At 41.1% G+C, this 22322-nt stretch overlaps 1 protein-coding gene across 1 annotated transcript; it reads left to right on the top strand.

Moving 5' to 3' along the window:
* The first annotated feature begins 3574 nt into the window (after positions 1–3574).
* Positions 3575–22049, top strand: SHISAL2A (shisa like 2A). The gene is made up of 4 exons (XM_030953636.1): positions 3575–3808; positions 11321–11460; positions 17656–17733; positions 21389–22049. The coding sequence occupies exons 1-3, from the start codon at positions 3627–3629 to the stop codon at positions 17685–17687; spliced, it is 354 nt and encodes a 117-aa protein (XP_030809496.1). The 5' UTR covers positions 3575–3626; the 3' UTR covers positions 17688–17733; positions 21389–22049.
* The last annotated feature ends 273 nt before the right edge of the window (positions 22050–22322 follow it).

Raw genomic sequence — 22322 nt, 5'->3', positions numbered from 1 at the left:
TGTGTGTGAAGTACAGTTAAAATGACTAGGAAGATTGGTAGGCTCTAGAGTGACATGAAAAACTCATATAATGATACTTTATACATGTGTTCACTTGCACAGAGAGGATCTCAAAATGCAAACAATTTTGCATACAAGTGTCAGACAACCCCATCACTATCACAAATCTACAGACTTACAATTGGGAAAGCAACTTTCTCACAGGTGGTTGAACTGAGAGCAGAATCCAAGATGTATCATATCCTCTTGCTAGATTTCAGTCCCTCACTAATACACACAGTTCATTTTTAGTCCTCTGAGTGACAGCATCTCACTGTGCTGCAAGTACACACCACTTAAAACTTCTGTGCCCCTTTCTGTTTTGAGCCTTATGCTGTCATCTGCCTTCCTGAAGTGCCTGCTGCTCATGTAACATGACAAAATATGTTATCTACACCAACTCTGATGTCAATTTAACTTTTCACTCCTAATCAGAGCTTGTTACACCATCCTGACATGACAATTTTGTTTAATTGCATAATTTGCCACCAGATTCCTTTTGAAAGTAATTTATGCAGCTCTTTGCCAATTAATAATTAGGTTATGCTCTTGAGGTAAACCTTGCATGTAGGTTTGAGGATTGATGCTGATCTAGACACCTATATCATAGTTCATAATTAACTTTCTGTGGAAGGTTGGCTGGTGAAAATGTGTCCCACAGCAGTTAATATGAATGTTTGTTCTTAGCTTTTAAGTAGTCATCAGTGCAGAAGCACAATTCACTTTGAGTTGTCTCTAAATGGAATAGCTAAATCAGGAAGTTTTAGCTTCTCTCTCAAGCTTCCTTTGCTCTAAACTGTATCAGCCAGAAAATCTCCTGTAATTTGCTGGAAAATTAAACCAGCCCAGTTCTGCTGGTCAATATCTTGGGGAGTCAGGATAAGTAAATAAGAAGCTGTGCACTTTTCACAATAATTTTAATTTAGATGAAGACCACAATTATTTTTAATGATTACAAAAATGCTGCTGTTTTAATGATTGCATAAACGTACATATATTGATGTTTATGAATCCATCTGGAAGGCTTGAAAGCAGTTATAAGAAAGAGAAAGCTGCAATTCCAAGGTCCCAAGTATTTTGAAGACAGGCTTTAAGTACAGCCATAACAGTCTCTTGGAAGCCATTGTGAGTAACAGTAAATCAGTTAAAGATTTGCAGAGGAGTATGGGTTGCAAGTACCCAAGGAAGTTTGCACATTTTACCAGAATTAGAGCTGGAGCTTCACTGCACAAGGGGCTCCTTTTCATAAGGATGATGATTCAGCACTCAGAGAATAGAAGTATCCTGCTTTGGATACAATTCTGAAACCTGCTCCTGAATACCTGGATATGTTGTCTCTTACTTCCAAGTGCCCTATAAAGGTCTTGGGTCTGTGTTTCTGTGAAAGCTGGGTTACCTCATTCTTAGGTTGGAACACACTCCTCACTCAGCAGAGAGAACTTGTCTCATCATCTGTATAGTAACTTAAATTGATGTTGGTAATAGTGAAGAGAGAAGAAAACCTATTTTATGAGGTCTAAACAACTAACTCTTACTGGAAGAGGTCTGTGTTTTGTAACTGGAATGATAAAAAAGGTGTTTTCTTCTGACATAAAAGATGATGCACATGTTCCCCTGGTCATTGAAGAGCCTCCCACTCCCACTTCAAATCCTGTTTCTGAGTGTCTCATCAAAAGAGAATGGTTTTTTATTTCAATCCTCCAGCAATTATGTAGTTAATTTAGTCACTAACTCAAACATAATTTCAAATGTTTCATATAAATCTTTCCAAATAATTGCAACAAGAAAGCACACTAATTATTGTCACCCAGTAATCACAACAAGTACAAACTGATTGCATGGTATAAATGAGTATACTGATTGATGAAACAAACAAACAAGAAAAGATGTTGTCACCCCAGAACATTTCAGCCGTCTTTGAAACTATATTTCTTTAAGTTTGGACAAAGGATCCACCTTTACTCCAACTCTGACACCGGTCTACCTTATACTCATTAAGTATGAGTCCAAGTTTGTGTAAGACTGAGCATAAAACTGGGATGGGGAATTCTATTTGTTCAACATCGCTGCAGTAACAATTCTGAGAGGAAAATAGTTATCTGAGTTCTGACTAACGAGAGAAAAATCTCCAAAAGTAAAACAGCATTGTGAAATACAAAAAAAACCAAGAATGTTCTCTATTCCTTGAAGTCTCTTGACCACTTGATTTGGGAATGCTCACTTGAAAACATGAACTGATTGACTCCAGGGTTCATGACTCTCTGCCCTGGTTGTTGAATCCAGGTATGAACAGAACTTCAGTGAAAACAGATCAAGAAACTATTAGACAAAGAAAAAACAATCCCAGACAGATAAAGAGAATCAGGGAGAAACACAAGGATTGCAATTCACGTTTTGGAAGAAAACAGTTATTAGCAACTGAACAAGGTACATAAAGACATTTCAAGAGATTAATACCTATAAGACTGGTATTGGACATTTCTCCATCCTGGGAAGTTGTAAGACTTAGGTCTCTGTTGTGAACACAGAATTGGCAACTTCACAAAGTCTTGAATCAGGATCCAAATCCATGACATTTACCCATGCACTTCTTGGTTTCCACCACACCACATGATGTTTAGCTGACTGATTCATACACATGATCTGGGCAACCAACGGATGGCTTTTGAGCTGAGATTCAGTCATCCCTCCCTCATTAGAGACTTTCCTCAACCACAGAAAAACACTTCCCATGTCTTTGACCCAAATGACCAGGAGATTGGTCTCTTAATCTCAAATAACACAAGACACACGATTAAATCCTAACACGTACTGACACTATTGACACAACTGAGGGGAAAAGGCTGCCTTGTGGTTTTTGGTAGATCATTTTCCTGTATACATTTCAAATAAGTCAATCCTCAATTTTATAATGAAAAGAATTGATCTGATTATATCTGATTTCATCAGAACAACTCAAGTAATGAAGTTACAACTCACAAAATCTCACTGTCATCTAGCCTTTTTCTTTGTTGATATTCAACACTCGATTTCTCCTGATCTCCCCTTTTCTGGAGTCTTTGCACCAGCCACATCACTGTCATTCATCCTCTCACTTTGTGCAGTGCATCTTTAAGAGTTGAGCCTGGGTTTGAGCTGGAGCTTTCCCCCCCTCATCAAGCCAAGGGGGCCTGAGTCTTACAGAAGTGTGATCCCTCCCCATGCTCTCCCTGTTTTGCCTATCCGAGACCACACCCAGGCTATGGGTAAGGACGGACCCCTAAAAGCTCTCCTCCACATGGGACCCAGCGCTGAGGGCCAGCCGTACCTCAGCCTCTGACACCGCAGCCCGGGGCGGGCCGGCCCCTCACGGCGCTCTCCCGCCCTCCGCTGCCTGCCCTGAGGGCTCCCGCCGCTCCCCGCCCTGTGGCGGCCCCGGGGCCAGTGGGCGCGGCGGTCCCCGCCGCCAGCGCAGCCCCCTGCCCGCCCGGCTCCGCCCGCCACAGCCACCTCGCCTCCCCTCGCCTCCCCTCGCCTCTCCTCGCTCCTGCCCGGGTGCCACCGAGCCGAGGCGCCGGGCGGGCAGCGGGCGGGCGAGCGGCCGCGCCATGAGCGCCGAGTGCAGCAGTTACCTCAACGCCGACAAGGTGCTGGTGAGCGGGTTCAGCTGCCCGCGGGCGGGCGGCGACGCCCGCGCCGTGTTCTGCTGCGGCTTCCAGGACATCAAATACTGCTGCGATGACCCCCACAGCTTCTTCCCCTACGAGCACAGCTACATGTGGTGGCTCAGGTAGGGGAGCGGCGGTGCCTGCCGGGATAGAGGCGCCGGGCGGGAGAGCCGTGGTCGCCCGAGCTCGGGTGTGTTTGTGAGGTACTTGTAGCCGGGCACTTTCAGGCTGCCTTTGTCCCGCCGAGAGTAGCGGTAGAGCTGCATCTTCAGCCCAGAGAGACTCTTGCTCGTGCCAGGGTAGTTTCTGAAGGAAATAACTCGTGGTCTTGGTAAGGAAGCGCTGGGAAACGCTCGGTGCCTCTGGCAGAGCATCCGGAGCGTCTCCCGCCCTTCGGGCGTGAGGGGAGCGGCTGTCTCGGGGCCTGAGCGCGTAAGATGCTGCGTGCCATAAAGTTCCCAGTGACTTGAGCTACTTTCCCATGTAAGATGAAGCACTACGCAACTTTCCACTTGGAAGGGGCAGATAATGAGCCCGGTGCTCTCCCGGGATAGTGCAGGGATCCGCCTGGCTCTGGCCGGATCTCCAGCAGCGGCAGAGAGGGCTGCTTTCTACGCCTCATTCCCCTCGGGCTCCACAGCATCCAGGCTGGCCGTGTCAGCATGTTAGTACACCTCTGCATGGGGCTTCCACTCTGTTTCTTACGGACTTGTTATTATCCTGATTTTGTCAAATCCCCTCTGGGCTCGCTTATACCGTCTGCTTCTGCAACCCTGGTGGCAGCAGTCACTACCTGCTGTTTGAATATAGATACTTTTATCTGTTTTATACTATTCCCTACTACTTTTCCTGACTGCCCTCTAGTATTCAGATTGTGAGATTTGGTGAACAGCAGTTGCAGGTTCAATTTATGCACAGTGTTTAAAATGTTGTGGGCATTTGGGGCATCTATTCTCAGCTTTCACCTTTCCAAACTGAACAGCTTTTGGATTATCCTTGAGGCAGATGCTGTGTCCCGCCAATCCTTTTGGTTCCATCTCATCCATACTGTTTTTCACTCCACAGGGCTGGTGTTGGAGGTGCATAATCTGGAGCTGTATGCCTAAAGTGTGGGTGTGGCAAGGTTCTACAGAGTGGCCAAATGTTGCCTCCAGTCTTGGTCTTGCTCTCAGTTCCATTCTGTTGGTGGCCAATGTGTTAATGTCTTTTTATGCCATTCACATTGACTCCATTATTTCAGTGAGCTCTCACTGAAGACTCTAAAACTTTTCTGGAGTTCAGAACTGCCTGTTCCGAGTTTATTGCTATGTAGGCTTGATTTTGTTCTTTATATGTTACATTATGTACACTGAAACTCATGTATATCACTTTTGCCTGCTCACTTAGTTTTCTTGTGGTGTTCCTTGCCCTCAGCATTTGATTGCTTGTAGGGGCTTAGGATCATCAGAAATTCAGATTTCCTTCTTCACCAGGTCATAGATGAAGATATGAACAAAAATCAGTCTCGGTGACATTTCTTCACACTGAAAAGGGACGACTTAAGCCTTGCACATTGCTCCTTATGCTTTTAAGCAGCCTTAAATTTGTAGCAAAACCTTTCCTAATCCTATTTAAATTCTACCCTTTTAACCCCACTTTCAGTACAGGGCTTTGTCCAAAGGCTTTTTGAGACACTTAACTCTGTCTGCTGGGTTCCTCTATCTGTGTGCCTATTGACACTTCATAGACTCCAGCAGGTTAACAAGAGAGTGTTTTCTCCTCATCCTAATGCTGATGCTTTCATTAAAGATTTTATGTCAGGAAGCTGTAAATGCCATCAGCTCCCTGGGGTGGAGCATGGTAATGAGATGACTGGGGGTAGAGGCTTTACCATCAAAGGACCTGTCCCTCATTTTTGGGGAGGGTGAACTTGGGTATCATAGCTGGGCTCAGATTCAGCCCTGTGCAGCCAGACACCCTCAGCACCTTGGCCAGCAGCTCTGCAGTTCCACATGTGAATTCCCTCAGGGCTCCTGAGTTAATGCTGTCCATTACTGTGGACTTATTATTTTAATTTATCTGATCTAATATTTAATGTATTATGATCTAAAATCTACCTTGTCTGGTGCAAAGAGTGGGTCGATTGTGGGGATCTCCCAGCCATCCAGCGCTCTGACAGACACAATTATTTGGCTTCTCTGATGTGAGAAGACACCTCCAAGTGTCCTTTTTGACACTTCTGCTATCAAATACTGTTTAATGCTATATTTCTGCATAACCTTTGACTGTTTCGATCACAATAAACCTTCTCAAGATGGCAGAAAAACTGAAGGAATAAGTTCATATTGCATCACAATATCTCATCTGGATGTTGTAGTGAAGACTCTTAAAGCTTGATATTTTCAAAAACTACCTCCAAGAAGTGAATCCCAGGAGAGGCTTTTATTAAATACGTCTCTGAAAGCTCTTCCTTTAAAAAGATTTTGTAGGGTCTGAGAAATGACTGCTTAGCCTTCATATAAGTCAGAAATTTGGGCCCAAACTTTGAAAATTAGGGATTCTTTTTTCCTTCTTGCTATGGTAGCCCTAAGCTGCTAAAAGGCCTCATGGGAATTGCCATTAGTGGAGTTTTGGTTGTGCTTAACTTCTGCCATAAATGACTATATTCATTGTAGAAAACAGGTGAATAAATACAATTTACCTCTCTAAGCAAAGTTACTGAGTGGTTAGAATTGAATCACTTCCTATAAGTGTTTTCAGTAACAAATAAAATAATTTTTAGTTATTAACACACTGGAAACATAGTATTACATCATTTTGAAAACTATATACATTTTCACATGACAGTTCAATTAGTTTTTTAAAGAAAACATAAAAATAACATTTTTTGCCCTCTCAGAATGTTTTGTTGATCACTAGACTCTTACTGATATTGGCTGGTAACAGCCATATGATAAAATAATCCTTAAAATGCTTCTTTCAGCCTTTGAGGACACACTTTTAAGACTTGAAACCCTTAAGATTTAAAACTAAAGAAGAGTTAGGCAAACCAGCCAAGGTAAGTCTGGAGATGGAAGGGGAAGGACTAGGAGGCTGTGATGGGGGAACTGCTTTAGGTTTTGCTGTACTCCAGGACTTGGGGGTTCTTTTCATAAATCTTCATTTGCTTGACTCCCCCAGATATTTGAAAGCAGTGAGTGACTGCAGCACAAGTGGTTGGTGGTGTCTCAGGGGTTCCTTCAGTTTGGTGGCACACCAGGTGGAATTGCAGGAAACTCTTGCACATTTTCCTTGTGTTTTTCCTGCTGTGGGAAGGACATGGCCAGACCTGTTGGCATCCAGCTCTGACTGAGGCAGTTCATGGAGAAGCCAGCAGCCTTGGCAGCCCAAATCAATAGTTTCTTGCCAGTCTATGCTCTTCTTTTTTCTTGCCAATTCTCTACTGCCTGTACTATGTTTAGAAATAGACACTGCCCATTCCCTTAGCAACATGGAACTCTCTTTTCCCCTCCCACTTCTGCAAAAACTGCAATATTTGACAACATCCAAACACCTGCTGTACTGGGAGCTGCTGGACTATCATAGATAATAGACTATTGAGCAGCTCTGACACATTTCACATTTTCTGCAGAATTTATTATATATAATTAATATTATTAATTTCTGGCTTAAACTTTTTTTTGATAAATAAAATAATAAAGTTTGGGGTTTTTTTAAATCATAGATCTTGAAAGACTTATTTCCTCAAAGAAGAGGGAAGGATGCATTTTGCTGTCTCTGTCAGGAGTCCATGGAACAGGGGAAAAGGCAGAATTCATCAGAAGGTTATTCAGCTTTTGAATCCACAAAACACAGATGCTGTAAAACACCAGTGAGCCAAACACTGAGCAGCTCAGCCTCCAGAGCAGTGTGCTGTGCATGCCCATGCAGTTATCACATCTGCTTTACCTCCCAAGTTGAGTGGAAGGGGAGAAATGCTGAACATGTGGTATTTGTACTGAACTGTAGCAGTTATGTTCAGTCAGCCTTTTTGTTTCTCTTTGTTCTAAAATATTTTATGCTTATTTTTGTCACTCTTCTAGGAAGTCTTAATTTTATAATGGCCTCTTTCAGTATCAAATAGAATTCTAATGTCCATTCCAAAGCTGTATCTTTTAAGTTGCATGTAATAATGCATATTTGATTAAAATTTTGTCAAGCCACATATAAGTTTTACTCAAAATGCCTTCTTAATTAATGCCTACATGGTGGCGTAATACTGAGGCCAAGCTTTGCTTGGCTGTACCAAACTCCAGGCCTCTGTTTTGGCTTTCCAAAATAGCAAGTCTTTTGTTTCTCTGTGCCCATTCTTCCAGTCTCTCAAGAATATTTATCTGTGTGCTTTGCAAATACTATGAACAACACGTCACTGCAACAATAGCATTGGGAACATTTGATTTACTCAGGTCCGGGTGACTCATGAGCTTCCTTTCAGTCTGTCAGTGGGCAATGCTGCCTCTGCTTAGCCAATATTTAAATTTTCCCTGGCTTTTGATGGTGTGGATGGGCTAATGTTATGAACTAAAAACAACTGTAGGGGCGTGATGCTGATTATCCACTGACAGACAAGTCGATGGACCCACTCAGCAGCTCTCTGGACACAGCCTGGGGATCCCTGGGGAGGCTGCTGACAGAGTGGAGCCTCCCTTGGCTGTACTGCAAGCCTGGATGTGGCACTCAGTGTAACAGCAGTGAAATGTGTGGTATGGCTCTGTCTTTATGTGGAAAATAATAACTTGGGAGAGTTCTGTTTGGATCTCCTACCAAACTTAACATTGCTCGTGTCACGGCTGCTCCATGGCCTTTACTGCCATCTTCATGCAAGATATTTGCTTCGGGATTGAGCAGGTTGTTAATGAAGGAGGTTTGCACACTAATGAGGTCACACCTCGAAGACGCACCCTGAGACCATAGACTGTTACTATGTGGCCTTCAGACAGCGTTTATGGTAAAGAATGGAAGGTGGCAAAATGCTTTTAGCAAGGACTTTTTAAAGCAGATACGCAGCACCATAGTAATTGCTGTAGAATCTAGAGGACCTGCTGTAAGACTGTCTTTATTTTCAGGAGTGTAATTGTTAAAGTGGTCAGTGATCATAGTTACTTGGTATTTTGTTTCTAATAACAGCTTTAATATGTAAAGAATGAAAGAAAATATTGTACTCTGGTTAAGAAATGTCAGTATTCAGAGCTGTGGAAGAGATATTAAGTTTCTCTGAATTAGATTAATTAAGAAACAATCCTCCATCCCCAAACTTGAACCAAAATTAATCTTACAGAACTTAATTATACCTTCTCTGTGGGTTGACGGCTTCAGCAGTTTGAGAACAATCTGGTAGCAAAACATTGTGTGTTTAAAAAGAGTGAGTACACATTGTCCTGATTCCTGATTCATTCAGGAAGTGGAATCAGAGTATCTGTTTGGTTTTGTGATGCTGGTGAGATCTTCTCATCTTGCTGCTGGGGCATGATAAACATTTCTTGTAGCACATAACCTATGATGACTCTTTGACCTGGAGAGTTCCTCAGGTTTTTCTTGCCTTCTCCTTTTGTAACTCCCAAAGCATCTTACACAATTTGTGTAGTGATACTGAAAATTCCTTGTGCTCTGCAATACACAACTGTATTGTCTGTGTCATCTTCTACAACTGCATGGAGGAGAGCTACAGCCAAGAAGGAACAGATGTCTGAATAGAAAAATGTATAATCATTAATATGTATTTGATCTATTTGGCTTTAGGGCAGCTGACTCTGCTTAATGTTTGGATAATGGTGAGCAGCCTCCTTAGTCCTGAACTGTGGGCTGGAATTTAAATGAAATCTTACAATAAAACTTGTACTGTCATGACAAAAAAGCACAAATAACTTTCTGAAGAGCCTTGGTTGTATCACATGGTTCTATGGCTATTCAGCCTTCTATTTTGTCTATTTGGGTCAAGGTGTTCCAAGTGAAAATGCAAAATAAGGCCAGAACCCAGGTGAGATCTCTGAGTGTAGGTCATATCCAGATTCCATAGTAAGCAGAATATTGCTTGCCTGCAAATTTTGTTTGAGCCAAAAAACAGTAAGGAAAAATTTGCTTAATATGTACATATATGCACAAACACATCAGGATATCCTATTTAATGCAGATGATTAATACCATGAAAAATCTTCAGAAGAGTAAAGCTGTTCTTTGCAGAACCATTTTGCTGATAACAAATTATTTTAGCTGTGCATGGAGCTAAATGTTGCCCAAACTTCATTACTGAATTTGACCAGTAACTAATGAAAACCTCATGTGAAAGTCATAGCAATATCTGCCGTTCTTATCCTGCTGATTTTAAGAATTTCTCCTGTGGACATATCTGTGTGCTGGTGCTGTGGGAGCCTGTAGAGAAGCTTTGCAGTATCTTGAATGTAAAATTCATAAAAACATCCCAAGGCACAATTCTTCTCATCTTCCTGCAAGGCCACAGTAGAGTTCACTTCTCCCTGATGGCAGTGATATATAAAGGCATTTTTATGACTAGAGGATGGAGCTTGTAGAATTCAAGACATTCATTTCTCTTCTGTCCCTTTGACGTCTGTCAAAATTGTAAATATACCAGAGCAGTAATATAAGGATTCTCAGTCCTCAGACTCCTCATCTGTGACCAAAAAGCTGCTGTTTAATTTCACCAGTAGTCAGGATCTTTGTCATGGACTGTAGAATAGAAGACTGGAACATGGAAGGCATCAAATGGCCCAGGAGAGTGTAGGAAATGATAGCTAGACTGTATTATATTGGGTCCTTTATTTCATCATGAGAATTTTATGTTAGGAAAAGACTTGAAAATAGGGGTTGGAAATCAGGAGAGATTTCTGTATATACATATACTGTCTCACTGTGTGCCTATGGGAGATGTATAAGGTAGTTTTTATTCTGCAGGATAGCACCTTGATAAAAATCTACATATAGTACTGTATGTTTGGCCTCCAGAGTAATTAATTCCTGCTTCTTTGATGCCTTTGATATTGTGAATAAACTAATTCAGCTTTTGTTTTCCTTTTACTGCGACAAAGATCATGGGAGAATTTCTCCAGTCTTGATTGGAGATTTATTTAATTAATGCAAAGGCAGAACAGCAATCACAGTACTCCACCCTGCTCTGCAGAGCTGCTAACAGAATTGAATACCATAGATTGCATGGCTTTTTATACTATACAAATGGCATTTCAGACTGAAAATACATCTTTAATAGTCATGTTGTTTGAGCTGCCTGGAACCCTAAAATCGCTCTCTGTGTGTGCACTGAAGAACTTTTTGATCTCACTGATATCAGTTACTGCATGAAGTTATTTCTGATTTTCATAAATACATTTTAAGTCAGACTTGGGAGTAATATACATGAAATGTCACTGAGAGCCAGATGTTCAACTGCTGTGTAATGACATTGACCCTTCTGAGGGCAGTGAAATAACTGCAGTTTATACAATTGAAGTATTGAGCTCTAAATTTTGATTTACAGTAAAATACACAGTTACTCCCATGCCTGAGTACAAGTAAACTCCAGACTTCATCTTGACCATTGTTTTAATGGGTCCTCCAGGCTGTTTGTACACTTAATTTTTTTTTGTTTTGTTTTTCTCTCTTAGTGTTGGAGCACTCGTGGGCCTGTCAATAGCAGCAGTGGTCCTCTTTGCTTTTATCATCACTGTGTGTGTTCTCTGTTACTTGTTTATCAGCACCAAGCCACGCAGCAAACTTGACACTGGTTTGAGCTTACAGACAGCAGGTAAGACCAGTTGTTGTTGATGTGCATTATCACCTGCAGAGGAAAAGCTTTACTCTGTCTTTAAATGGATGTGGAGGAATCCAACAGTGTGTGCTTTCATTCTGATGGGAATGTCAAGATGTAATCAAGCTGTCCTGCTGTATGCCTGCTCTGTGAAATCTGCACCAAATTCAAAACATTTAGCAGGAGCTTAGTATATTTATTTAGTAGTAGGAAAAATGTAGAAGTTTGCAATACTGAGTGAGGGTAAATTAGCCTCTTTATCAGGAAGAGACTTATTGATTTAGTTGCTCTGTATTTCCTGTCAAGAGTACATAAACATAGTAGTGATTAATTCTAAGAATAAGAACCTTAGGAGAGATTTTAAGTATATTTTCTTGTGACATTCTTTTTTTTTTCCTTTCTTCCTGACATAGGATGCAGACTTTGAAGTCTAAAACTCTTTGTTTCATTAGCAGTAGTCCATGCCTTTGTGCCCAGACTGTGTTGGCAGATGCCTGCAGGAACAGTGCATGTAACCTGCACTAACCCACTCACATGGGAAAATTGCTGCTGCTGCTGCTCCAGTTCACTACATTTGTGAAATCTCCCTTGGCAAGATGGGGTGTGCTAAGTTTCACCCTTTATCTTGGACTTCCTAAATATTTAAATGAACTGCTTCAGCAGTTCAACCAGTAAAGTTGTAGGAAATAAAAGGAATGTTGTACTTATGTAGGCATTGGAAATTCAACAAATTCTGGGGAAAAAAAGTCCCCTCAGCTCAAGTTTTCTCTTTACTTGTTATTTTAAAATGCTTCTACACCTGCATGGCAGTAAATGACCAATGAGTTACTGTAATTACAGCTTATTACAGAGCAGTAAACCCCCTCCTGAGTGTCTAGTTAACACAGTCCACTTCATATCAAGCTTCCTGTGTGTAATTTTCTTCTCCAGAGAATGCGGGCTTTGGTTTAAAAGTGATTCATAGAGCTGTCAGAACTGCAAAGCCTCCCTTTGTAGCTGGGTGAGGTGAGCAAGCTGCTGAAGTCACACATTCAGCAAACTGCTACTAATCTACAAATTGAAAACTTCACACTTATCCTGGAGAGAGAGTGGAATTAAGACCTGCTAGCTAGAACAGCCTAAATAAACTCTTGGGTGGGATGAACAAAATGCTCTCGTGCTCTTCTACAAGATGGCTGTGTCTTAATTATAAACAGGCATTATTTTTGAACATGTTGCTGTTTAATTTCTTCCCTCAGGTTTTCCTGCTATTGCAGCAGCTCTTAATCCACTGCCAGGACAGCAGTTCTGTATTTCTCATGCCTTTATTTTTGTGCCAGACATGTTTGGCACGTGAGGAGCTGGGAAGGAGGCAGGTGCTACTGCACCACTGCTGCCAAGCAATTCCATCTTTCTGTAGGGACTCGAACCCTGCTGCAAACCCACAGCCTGGCAAAGGCTGTTCCTCTCTTTCTAGGATGAGGTGAACAGCACTTCATTGATGACCCAGCATTCATGTAGGCATTCCAAGCCACAATTCCAAACCTTAGGAGGCTGGGAAACTGAGGGATCTTTGCTTTTTCCCAGCCATCTTCTGTGTGGTTTGGAGCTTTGCTTGGACAAATTCCTTTGAATTTAAACACGGTTTTGACTGCTCTCATCTTACGTTTTTTGCTTTTATTATTCTGCTTCTTTGGCTGCTTCAAATGAAAATTATTTCACATCCAAATTCTCATAGCTGTGGATGTTGGTGAGGTGGGTTGCTGGAAATTGAAAGCCAGTTGCTTTGCCAAGGTTGAGAGATCTTTGGAAATGTTTTAGGATTTCACTGACAAGCCTGAGTGCTTGCCTTCATCATACTTGGTTTTCTTTTGCATGGAAGTCATGCAAGGGCTGAGTGTCTGACAAGATGGCTGGTTAGCTGCTTGCAGCCCTGGAGAAAATAAAAACAGTCTCTCTCCTCATCTTTCAGTTCTTCTGAGAGTGCAGGATAACTGTACATAAGCAATAAAAACAAATTAAAAAATTAAAACAGTTTTTAGATGCTTCAGAAAGCTGCAGACCTGAGGGCTGTGAGTTTTAAGTATGAACTCAGTTCAACACAGCTTTTTCTGAACTAGCATAATTTTGCCTTTAGATGAAGGCTGTGTCACACTGTAGTTGTTGTGCAACATCTGGATCCCTGGAGCACTCAGAGAGCACTCATTTTTGAAAGCAGTATTTTTTATTATATTCAATTTCAGCCATAATACATCAGCTCAGTTGGAGTTTCATATCTCGTTAAACAAACAATTGGTTATTTTATGCCTTTCCCTATCTCACATAATAGCAAAAGTTGTCATTGTTCTTAGGCTCATCCAAGATCTCCAAAATACAGAAGTGGACTGGTTGAATTTTTACAGAAATAATATACAGATCAGTGATAAATCTAACAATAAACTGAATGTGAAGCCCTTTATTAAAGTTTCTGATCCTACAAAAGGCATATCAACTGGAATTTGCCTCTGTTTAGCCTTAAACAAATGGTCTTCCATAGCATCAGCACAGATCTTCCATTGCATCAGCACAGATCTTCCATTGCATCAGCACTGAGTGTTACAGATTGGGTTCTTGAGTTAGCTAAGGATGTTTTAGCCCTAGCAAAAATTTACATTTTAATCTGAGCATTGAATTTCAGGAAGAATGAGCTCAGCCACTGGTATAGACAAGGAGGAACTATGTAAATGTTACTGGAGTTTGACATGTCTATTTGTAGAGTACAGAGTTGATCCATAATATGCAAGACAGTATGTGCTGGCAAACACGTATAAATGAAGATCCTGCATTTCAGTTGCTTGTTAAGCTCTTTCCAAGAGAAAATATTTTTCATTTAACTCATTGTAGATGTTTTTGTTTCTCCCATTTGAAGGCTGGGGATGTGTAACAGTGGTAAAAGAAGGCTGGAAGAAATCCAAGCCCTGAGTATGCAAACATGATGTATTTATTCAAGGTGAAAGGGAATTTGGTCACGTGCTTTGTTCTTCTTTTAACAAAAAATGTCTCTTTTTGCAAAAGGTTTATCCCCTTCAAAATGTGGGAAGCTAGAAGTCACAGGATTTTAAGTGTTTTGTTAAGGCTGAATGAATAATGCTGGAACATCCCCACAGTGCAAGATAAGGAGGACTGAGTAAATATTGCATAATTGTCAGGATGGCAGTGGTAAACAGGCAGAAAAGGGGAAATCCAGAGGCACACCTTGGCTCTGGGAAAGGTGCACATACACTTGGCCAGGCAGCTGATGGGAGAGGTGTGATCATCTCTGCTGGCCCCTGAGAATGGGCTTTGCCATCAGAGATATAAAAGGTGGAGAGAGCCTCTCCACCTTGGTGACCCAAACAGTTTTTAATCACATTTTCTGAGTTTCCCTGGTATTTCTGCCAGATCTGGAAAGACCTTTGAGATGAAGTGTTCTGTGCCACTGCAAAGCGGGAATAGAAAATTACATTTTATGCTGATAACTAATACTTCTCCCTTAAAATTTAGCCCAGGAAAACCTCTGTAAATGTGTTCAGAGTCAGACAAGGACCTTTGGGTTGGAGTGTGAAAGAATCGTGGCCTTGTAAATGAATCATAAGTGCTAGGGAAGATGTGCTTTAGTAGAAGTTATTAATTCCTTACTCTTGCAAAGAAGTGACATCACAATATGCAAAAGTTCATGGTTTCATTTCATAACAAGGAAAAACACAGCTTGAAAAATACCCAGATGACTTTTCTGTCCCTATGTTTCTCCTTAATCAAAGATTCCTCATGGGGAGTTATTCACATATATTAAATATTCAGGTATTTTGATGAAAAAGCACAAAACTCTCACACATTGTTTTTCTTAGCTCAGTACAATTATCTGACTGTTGGTTGTGCAAGCAGATAGCTGCTGCCTGAATTCAGATGTACTGCTTGGCTTTTGGGGTGTACACCCATAATTTTGCCTTCCAGGTTTAGGAGTAATTTCAGCTGTATGGTGTTCTTGTAGCTGGCTTTAAATTTCCCCAGTTAGGCTACTTTTATCTGTGCCAGTCGTCTACCTCAGATTTCTGTATGGGGAAAAATCAGCCAATGGGCTCAACTTTTGAAAAAAACCCACTTTTTTTTTTCTTCTTCTTTTTAGGAAATGAAGAAAATTTCCATTTTAAAGCTGGGAATTCAAAGTTAATGGAAATGTGCATCACTAGAACAGACTGAATTTTGAAATATCTTTATTGGACTCCTTAGCTTTTAGATTTCCCAGACTTTCTTGTAGCAGCAAGATTTTTGCAGCTCATTAGGAATGATGTTTTTTACTATGAATATACCCATAGCTGCTGTAGGCTTCCAAAATAAAGTGCCTTCCTCTGTAACTGATAAGAATTCTTTTTTCTTCTTTTAGGGTTTGTTTTTTTCCCAGCTGAAATCACTCAGTTGTTTTCAACTAAGATCTTAACTTAAATACGATTGTGCAGATTTTTTTAAATGCTAAACTATCAAATCCTATTTCTGCATTTTTGACACCAAATTGCAGTTTTTTCAATTCAAACAAAATAAAATAAAATGCAGCTTTCAAAACACCTCAATAACAAATAATTCCCCTTTCCCAATCTGCTTTGCTTCAGGTTCTTATTAAATTTAAATATTAGCATTCTCAACTTTTCATCCCTTTTTGGATATAGGGAATCTGTTTTTCAATCCCTTCCCCACACACTGGCTGGAGAAAAGTACCCTGCCCAGTTAAGTTTGTCTTTTCTGTCTCTTTGTGTTGGCCCACACTTGGGAAAATGGAAAATGAGGTCAAAGACAGTGTTGAACTAAAGGGTAATGGGAAATCCAGGGAGGCCTGGGAGGAAGATTGATGAGCTCCACAAGGAGAATTAGATGACAGGATAAAGCAGAGAGAGGCTTTAGAGCTGGCAGATAAAGGAGAAAACTTCAAGGAGCTGAAGGCTCCTGGGAGTTTTTGGAAGAGGGATGGGACTGATGGAGCTGGGAGCAGCAGAGCAGGGAGGCCGCGATGCTGGAGGGGATGGAGAAAGTCCTGGGGGCCACAAGTGGAGCAGTGGCTGTGGTGGGCTGGGGAGCAGAAGCCTGGTGCTTGGGGAGAGAGAAGGACAGGGAGCCTGGCAGAGGGGGAATCATGTACAGGGTTGAGATTTAGGGCAGAGAAAAGGGAGGAGAGACTCCAAATATGACTTGTTATTCATGGATGTGGGCACTATCGTGGGAAGGATAGTAGCAGAAAATAAAGACTGGGAACAGAATGAGGAAAGTGGGAAGGGAATGAAAGAACGAATATCAGGTAAGAAAGAAAATAAAGTTGAGGGCATTTAGGAAAGTCTTTTCTTCTAAAGCTTTGTTTTCTCAGCTGCCAGCAGGGATCAGTAGAAACTGGCAGAGTATCTCTCTCCTCCCTTCCTGCGCTGATCCACTGCAGGCTGCCTTTGCTTTAGCTACTCTGCTCAGATGGGCAAACTTGAGTTATCTGCACTGAATCAAAAGATTCCTGCCCTTCTGCTCCAAGCAAGTGTCTGTATCAGTTAGCTGGTGGAATTTTAACTATTGCTTATGTTAACCTATGAAGTTGTGCTCTGAAAAACAATTTTCAAATGCTACTAAGCTTCAAAACCAAACACTCAAAAGATGGGAGATGCCAGAACTAAAGCTTTTGTGGGAAATTGGTAAAATGCCTAACTAAAAAGAGTTTTATCTGTTCCTGTCGTCATGTTAATCTTTCTATAAAACTTGGGTAACGCTTGCAAAGAAATATTGTGAGCCTCCCTACACACACTCAGAAGTTTGGGGTCACTGGATGAAGGTGACTGAAAGCAGCAGTAACTGATTATGTTTGGAGAGGGATGAAAGTTTGCGATTTATGGTCTGTTTTCTTGAATATGGGACATTTTAATGTGATTTCTTTCAGGAGACTTTCTGATTTCCTGCTACAAGCCCAGCTTATACCACAGTGCTTCTTCCTTAAACTGCTCTTCACTTTGATGTTTATTCCTTTTTAACACAAGTTAATAATTGCAGCCTCCCTGAGGCCCAGGAATGCAAAGTGGAATGAATTCAATCTGTCTCATCTAAAAATTGTAGAAGATTCCAGGAACTGTGGTTATTCTAGTGCAGTGGGCATATTTATGTATTACTACTTGCAACTGATGGAAGAATAATGCTCTTAATTCTTCTAAAAATGCCTTTGTTTTACAGACAGTGAGGCCAGAGGGAGTTCGATATGTTAAAGACAGAGGCACTGAATGGATTCTACCAATGTTATGAAGAAAAGAGGTACCATGAGAACATTTCTTTTTATCTTATTCTGTTGTATTTGTATACTCTCTACTCTGTTTTACATGGATTTTATAAAATTATTCTTTATGTGGGTTTTTAACTTTTTGAAAAGCACTAGCAAACTGTCTCTGGCTGATTTATTTATACACTGCCCTGATGCTGTCCTTGCACAGGGATGTATCTGCAGAGACTTGGACAGAGTCCTTCCCCAGACAAATCTCTTCCAGATTTACTGGCACTGAATACTCCATCATGGTTATATGCCAGCCAAGATTATATTCCTTATGCTGTTATTGTCCTTTCCCTGAGCTGGCCTGGATGCACCAGAGCTTACTGAGGAGGCAGCCACTGTAACTTATTCAAAAGAATTTCTTTAGTGATGAATTGCCAGAAAGGCTCCTGTGTGACAAAAGGGTAAAAGCAGTGACGTTTCTGGTGGGCAGTTTAGTCTTCCATTTCTTCCTGGGGATGCAGGAATCAGGGCCAGGTAAATTCTGCTACAGAACTGGAGAGGGTTATCTTGCAAGAAAGTTGATTTTTATGCTGAAATAATGTGTAAAGGTCAAACTGCCTATGGCACAGACCGTGCAGAATAGTGTTTAAAATGTACCCCAGTATAGATGAATTGTACTTCAGACTTAAGAGGACTTTATGAATAATGCAAAGAACTTCAGATGGCATGAAACATGCATTTTATTTTCTGCAGGGGGTGAAAGCTCATAGCTTAACAGCCATAGAATGTGAGAATAGCTGCAGATCACCAATGTCTATCACAAGAAAAATAAGTGGTCCTGTTTGCTCAGCAGTTGTTTTCAGATCAGCAGGAAAGTAAATGAGTCAAGACTTCCTCGTTTCACTTGTACCCTTAAAAAAAATAAAAAAAGCCACGCTGTGCATCCCAAGTGCACATGCATCTTTCTCAGAGCTCTTTATCGGCATAACAAGTTGATTTTGGCTCCTTGTCCTTATAAAAATACTGAAGTGTAACAAAACTGATTTCAAAACTCCTAACCACCTCCACACATTTTTTTTCTGCTGTTGCAAATGAAATGGCTTGTGGGAGAAAAATGCCATGGAAAGACTAAAATGGATCCCGCAGTCAGAAAGCCGTCTGTAGTGAGAAAATCCAAAAATATCCCAGGCAGGCACCAAGCGCTGAGATGAGCTGAGCAGTACTTGTCAATGTGCCATTGCTTTTTGAAGGCCATGAGCCTCTCATTTCCTCATGCTTCTCTTTGCCTGCTTTTCTGTCGTGGTAGAGAGGCTGATGTTTGCAGGGTGCCTGCTAACTTGCTGTTGCTTACAGGGATAGAATTGAGAGAGAGCTGCAAAGCACTTGGGTAGGGTTTGAATGCATGCGTTATATAAAGACCAAAAAATCTGGAAGCTTTTTTTGTGGATGAAATACCCAACTTTTTTTTGTTGCCAAAATGAGACTGGCATTGTTGTGAAGACTTGAAAGTACTTGAAACCTCATTTGGAGCTAAATCCAGGAAAACTATGTCCTTAGCCTGTGAGCCTTTTTGCTTCCTGATTCAGAATGGAAAAGGAGGCAAGGATCTTTTCTGAACTTCAACACATAATATGACTAAGTGTTGATAGAAATTCCGGATCTCTCGTTTTTTGTCTCCTGCTTTTCACATGTGCTTGCTACAGATTTCATACCCACACCTGTCATGGAGAGCCACTTCACAGTGCAGCACTAAGCCAGAGAGTCCATCAGTGCTTACAAATTTCTACTGCTGGGAGAAAGCTACAGGTGCCAATTAGATTTCCTCTAGCAGGCATATTTCTTCTGCCAAATTCACTGAGTTTTAATTAGGAACAGGACCCCTTGTGCCTGGTGTAGTTCAGCATACAAGTCAGGCTTGTTTGCTTGCTCTTTTCTAGCAAAGGGGCAAACACAGCTCTTAGCTTTACAAAGGGAAAGGAGAGGAGCTAGGCAGATGAAGGCATTGCTTCTAACTTAGAGTGATAGTGCATTAAATTATTAAGTAGTTGAGCCATGCACAAGAAAAATCTGACACAGATTTAGTGAAGACAGATCACGACAAATCAATGTAATTTCTCTCTTTGTCAAGGTAATTTTCCCTATCAGGTAAGTGGGAACAAGTGGCTGTGATTACAGATCGTTATGAAAATGCAGTCAAAGGGAAATTTTCAGTGACTCATTCTCAATTCTCAATTTTTGGAGGGAAGAAGGATGTCTTGGGAAGTGTCTGGCACATTATCCCAGATGAGTAGTAAGAGTTTGGCTGAAGAACTAGAGAGCGCATGAATAAAATTTTCGAATGACACCACCCTGAGAAGGGTTGCAAGACTCTGGGGCTAAAACTACCTTTCAGAATTATCTGTGCCCTTGAGAAATGTTCTGAAATTTAAAAAAAAAAAGTGAAATAGAATAAAAATCAAGGTACCATAGTTAAAAAGGAGAAACCAAGTCCTCAAGAATAATTAAAGAAGCTGACTAAATAGTAAAGAAATGCTTTCTAATATCCAGTGTAAACCTCCCCTGGTGCAGCTTTGAACCATTCCCATGCATCCTTTCACTGGATACCAGGGAGAAGAGATCAGAGAATCACAGCAGAGACTGCACCAAGGCTCGATACAGCAGGATAACCCCCTCTTCTGAGCAGCTGGTTATTTATTGGTGTCTGACACACCCTAGGGTGGGGTTTGCCTCCTCAGCTGCCAGGGCACGCTGCTATCAGCCAGATGGCAGTGCTGGGGAAGAGTACAAATCTAATTTTACATGTATGTCTCAGCTTTTCATTTAAGTTCATCAGGAATGTGTAACCATCCTCAGAGTCTTCAGCAGAAAATAATCTAGAATTAGAATCTACAAAAAGTATCACTGATAATTCAGATGAGCATCATTCCTCTCAGTGACCCAGCACTGATGTTCTTTGCTGGTTAGGATGCTCTTGCTGCTAGTTGCCATCTGCCTCGAGTCCAAGATCTCATGCTTCAGAACTTCTATCAGTAGCTGAGTTAGCTGAAATTGCCCAGCCAGACTTCAGTGCATGTCCATTTTTTTGCATATCCAGACAAGCATTTGCTTCTAAACCCATCTGTACCAACAGCTGTTGTATTTTACCTCAGAATCAATCCTGCTTTAATGAGCAGTAGAGCAATTTATTTGTATAGAAATTCCTCAAGTGTAGTTTGGAATATATTCTGGTGCCTTTCAGGGTTAAAGGCACACATTGAGGGTATGTCTATCATTAAAAAGAAATGAAATACATGGTTTGTTGTAGATATTAGTGGTGCATTTTCCAAGAGGCACTGCATAGAAATGTTAGGTGAATGACTGTCTTTATCTACAAAACCTTTTCTGTTTTGTTTCAGCACCATTGTGTGTGGGCCTTTATCACATGCAAGGGGAAGTTCTCACTTGCCCAGCAGAGGAGCAGCAGAGCTGCCCATCCACAAACACCCCCAGAGGAGGCACTTAGTGTTTCATAGCTCTAGTAATGCCCTTTAGGGGTGCTGTTCTTCACCTGATAAAGGTTAGGAATATAATGAGATACTTGGAAAGCAGTATCTGTGCCAGTGAAATGGATTGAGCTGTGTGGTTTGTTCTGGTTTTTTTTGTAGGGAAAAGTTCATCCCCTGTTCAGTCTACCTCATAACTGTTACTGGTATTTTGCAGATACAGAGCTGCATCCATGACAAAGCCCCCACCAAAACAAGCTGTTGCCAGAGCCAAGTGACTTCAAGACACTTCCTAAGGCGCAAGGATGGACTGTGACTGTAAGCCACGAGAACCTGACTCACTCTTCCAGAGGTGTTTCCTGGCTCTTACAACCACTGTCGATAGCCAGGGCCAATCTGAAGCTGTGCCAGGCTGTTTGTGTATGGTTGCTATACGGAGAAGTTGTGTGTTTTGATTTGCACATGTCAGCTACTGCTGTTCAGTCATTTTCATGCAAGTTGTCTCTACCCTGTGCAATTCCAGTGGGATAACACAGTTGTCAAGCAGAGCGGAATTTGGCACACCATGTTGACCAAGCTTTATTTTAAGCTTTCCCCGTGTGCCATGTCAGTGTGGTGTCTTCATGACATGAACATGGTTGTCTTTAGCCAAATGTGACTGTTGAGTGCACAAACCAATGTGAATGTAGTACCTCAATAAAATCTGCCATTTGTGTTGTATTTTTCTTAATTTATCATTTCCCCTCACCTTTGTTTCCTCAGAAGATTCTCATGAATCTTAAAATTATTTTGATAGGAGAATTTTTTAACAAAAGGTGAAGTTAATAAAGAATAAATTTTTGTAGGGGAGTTAAGATTTAAGCTGTTTTCACTGGCATTGGTATACACTGAAATGAATTGAAATCAACATCCACGATTGTTTTGCAGATTCTTCATCAAAACATATTGGAATATTTCTTGGGAAGCAAACTAAAATTTTCCAGTAGTATTTCAGTTTGGAGCACTAATTTGTGAAGTGTTGAACTTCCTTCAGGTAATCAAAGAGCTCTAATTGCACATTTTATTTCCCCAGAAGTCTTAGGAACAACCAACACAATCTTAACTGTCATATTTGAGTTGTCAGTTCTTTCAAGCTTTCAGTCTTGAAATCA

Source organism: Camarhynchus parvulus, chromosome 8 (assembly GCF_901933205.1).
Source record: "Camarhynchus parvulus chromosome 8, STF_HiC, whole genome shotgun sequence".
Taxonomy (NCBI): Eukaryota; Metazoa; Chordata; class Aves; order Passeriformes; family Thraupidae; genus Camarhynchus; species Camarhynchus parvulus.
The sequence above is the reverse complement of the archived record's forward strand: the minus strand, read 5'-3'. Positions and strand labels throughout refer to the sequence as shown.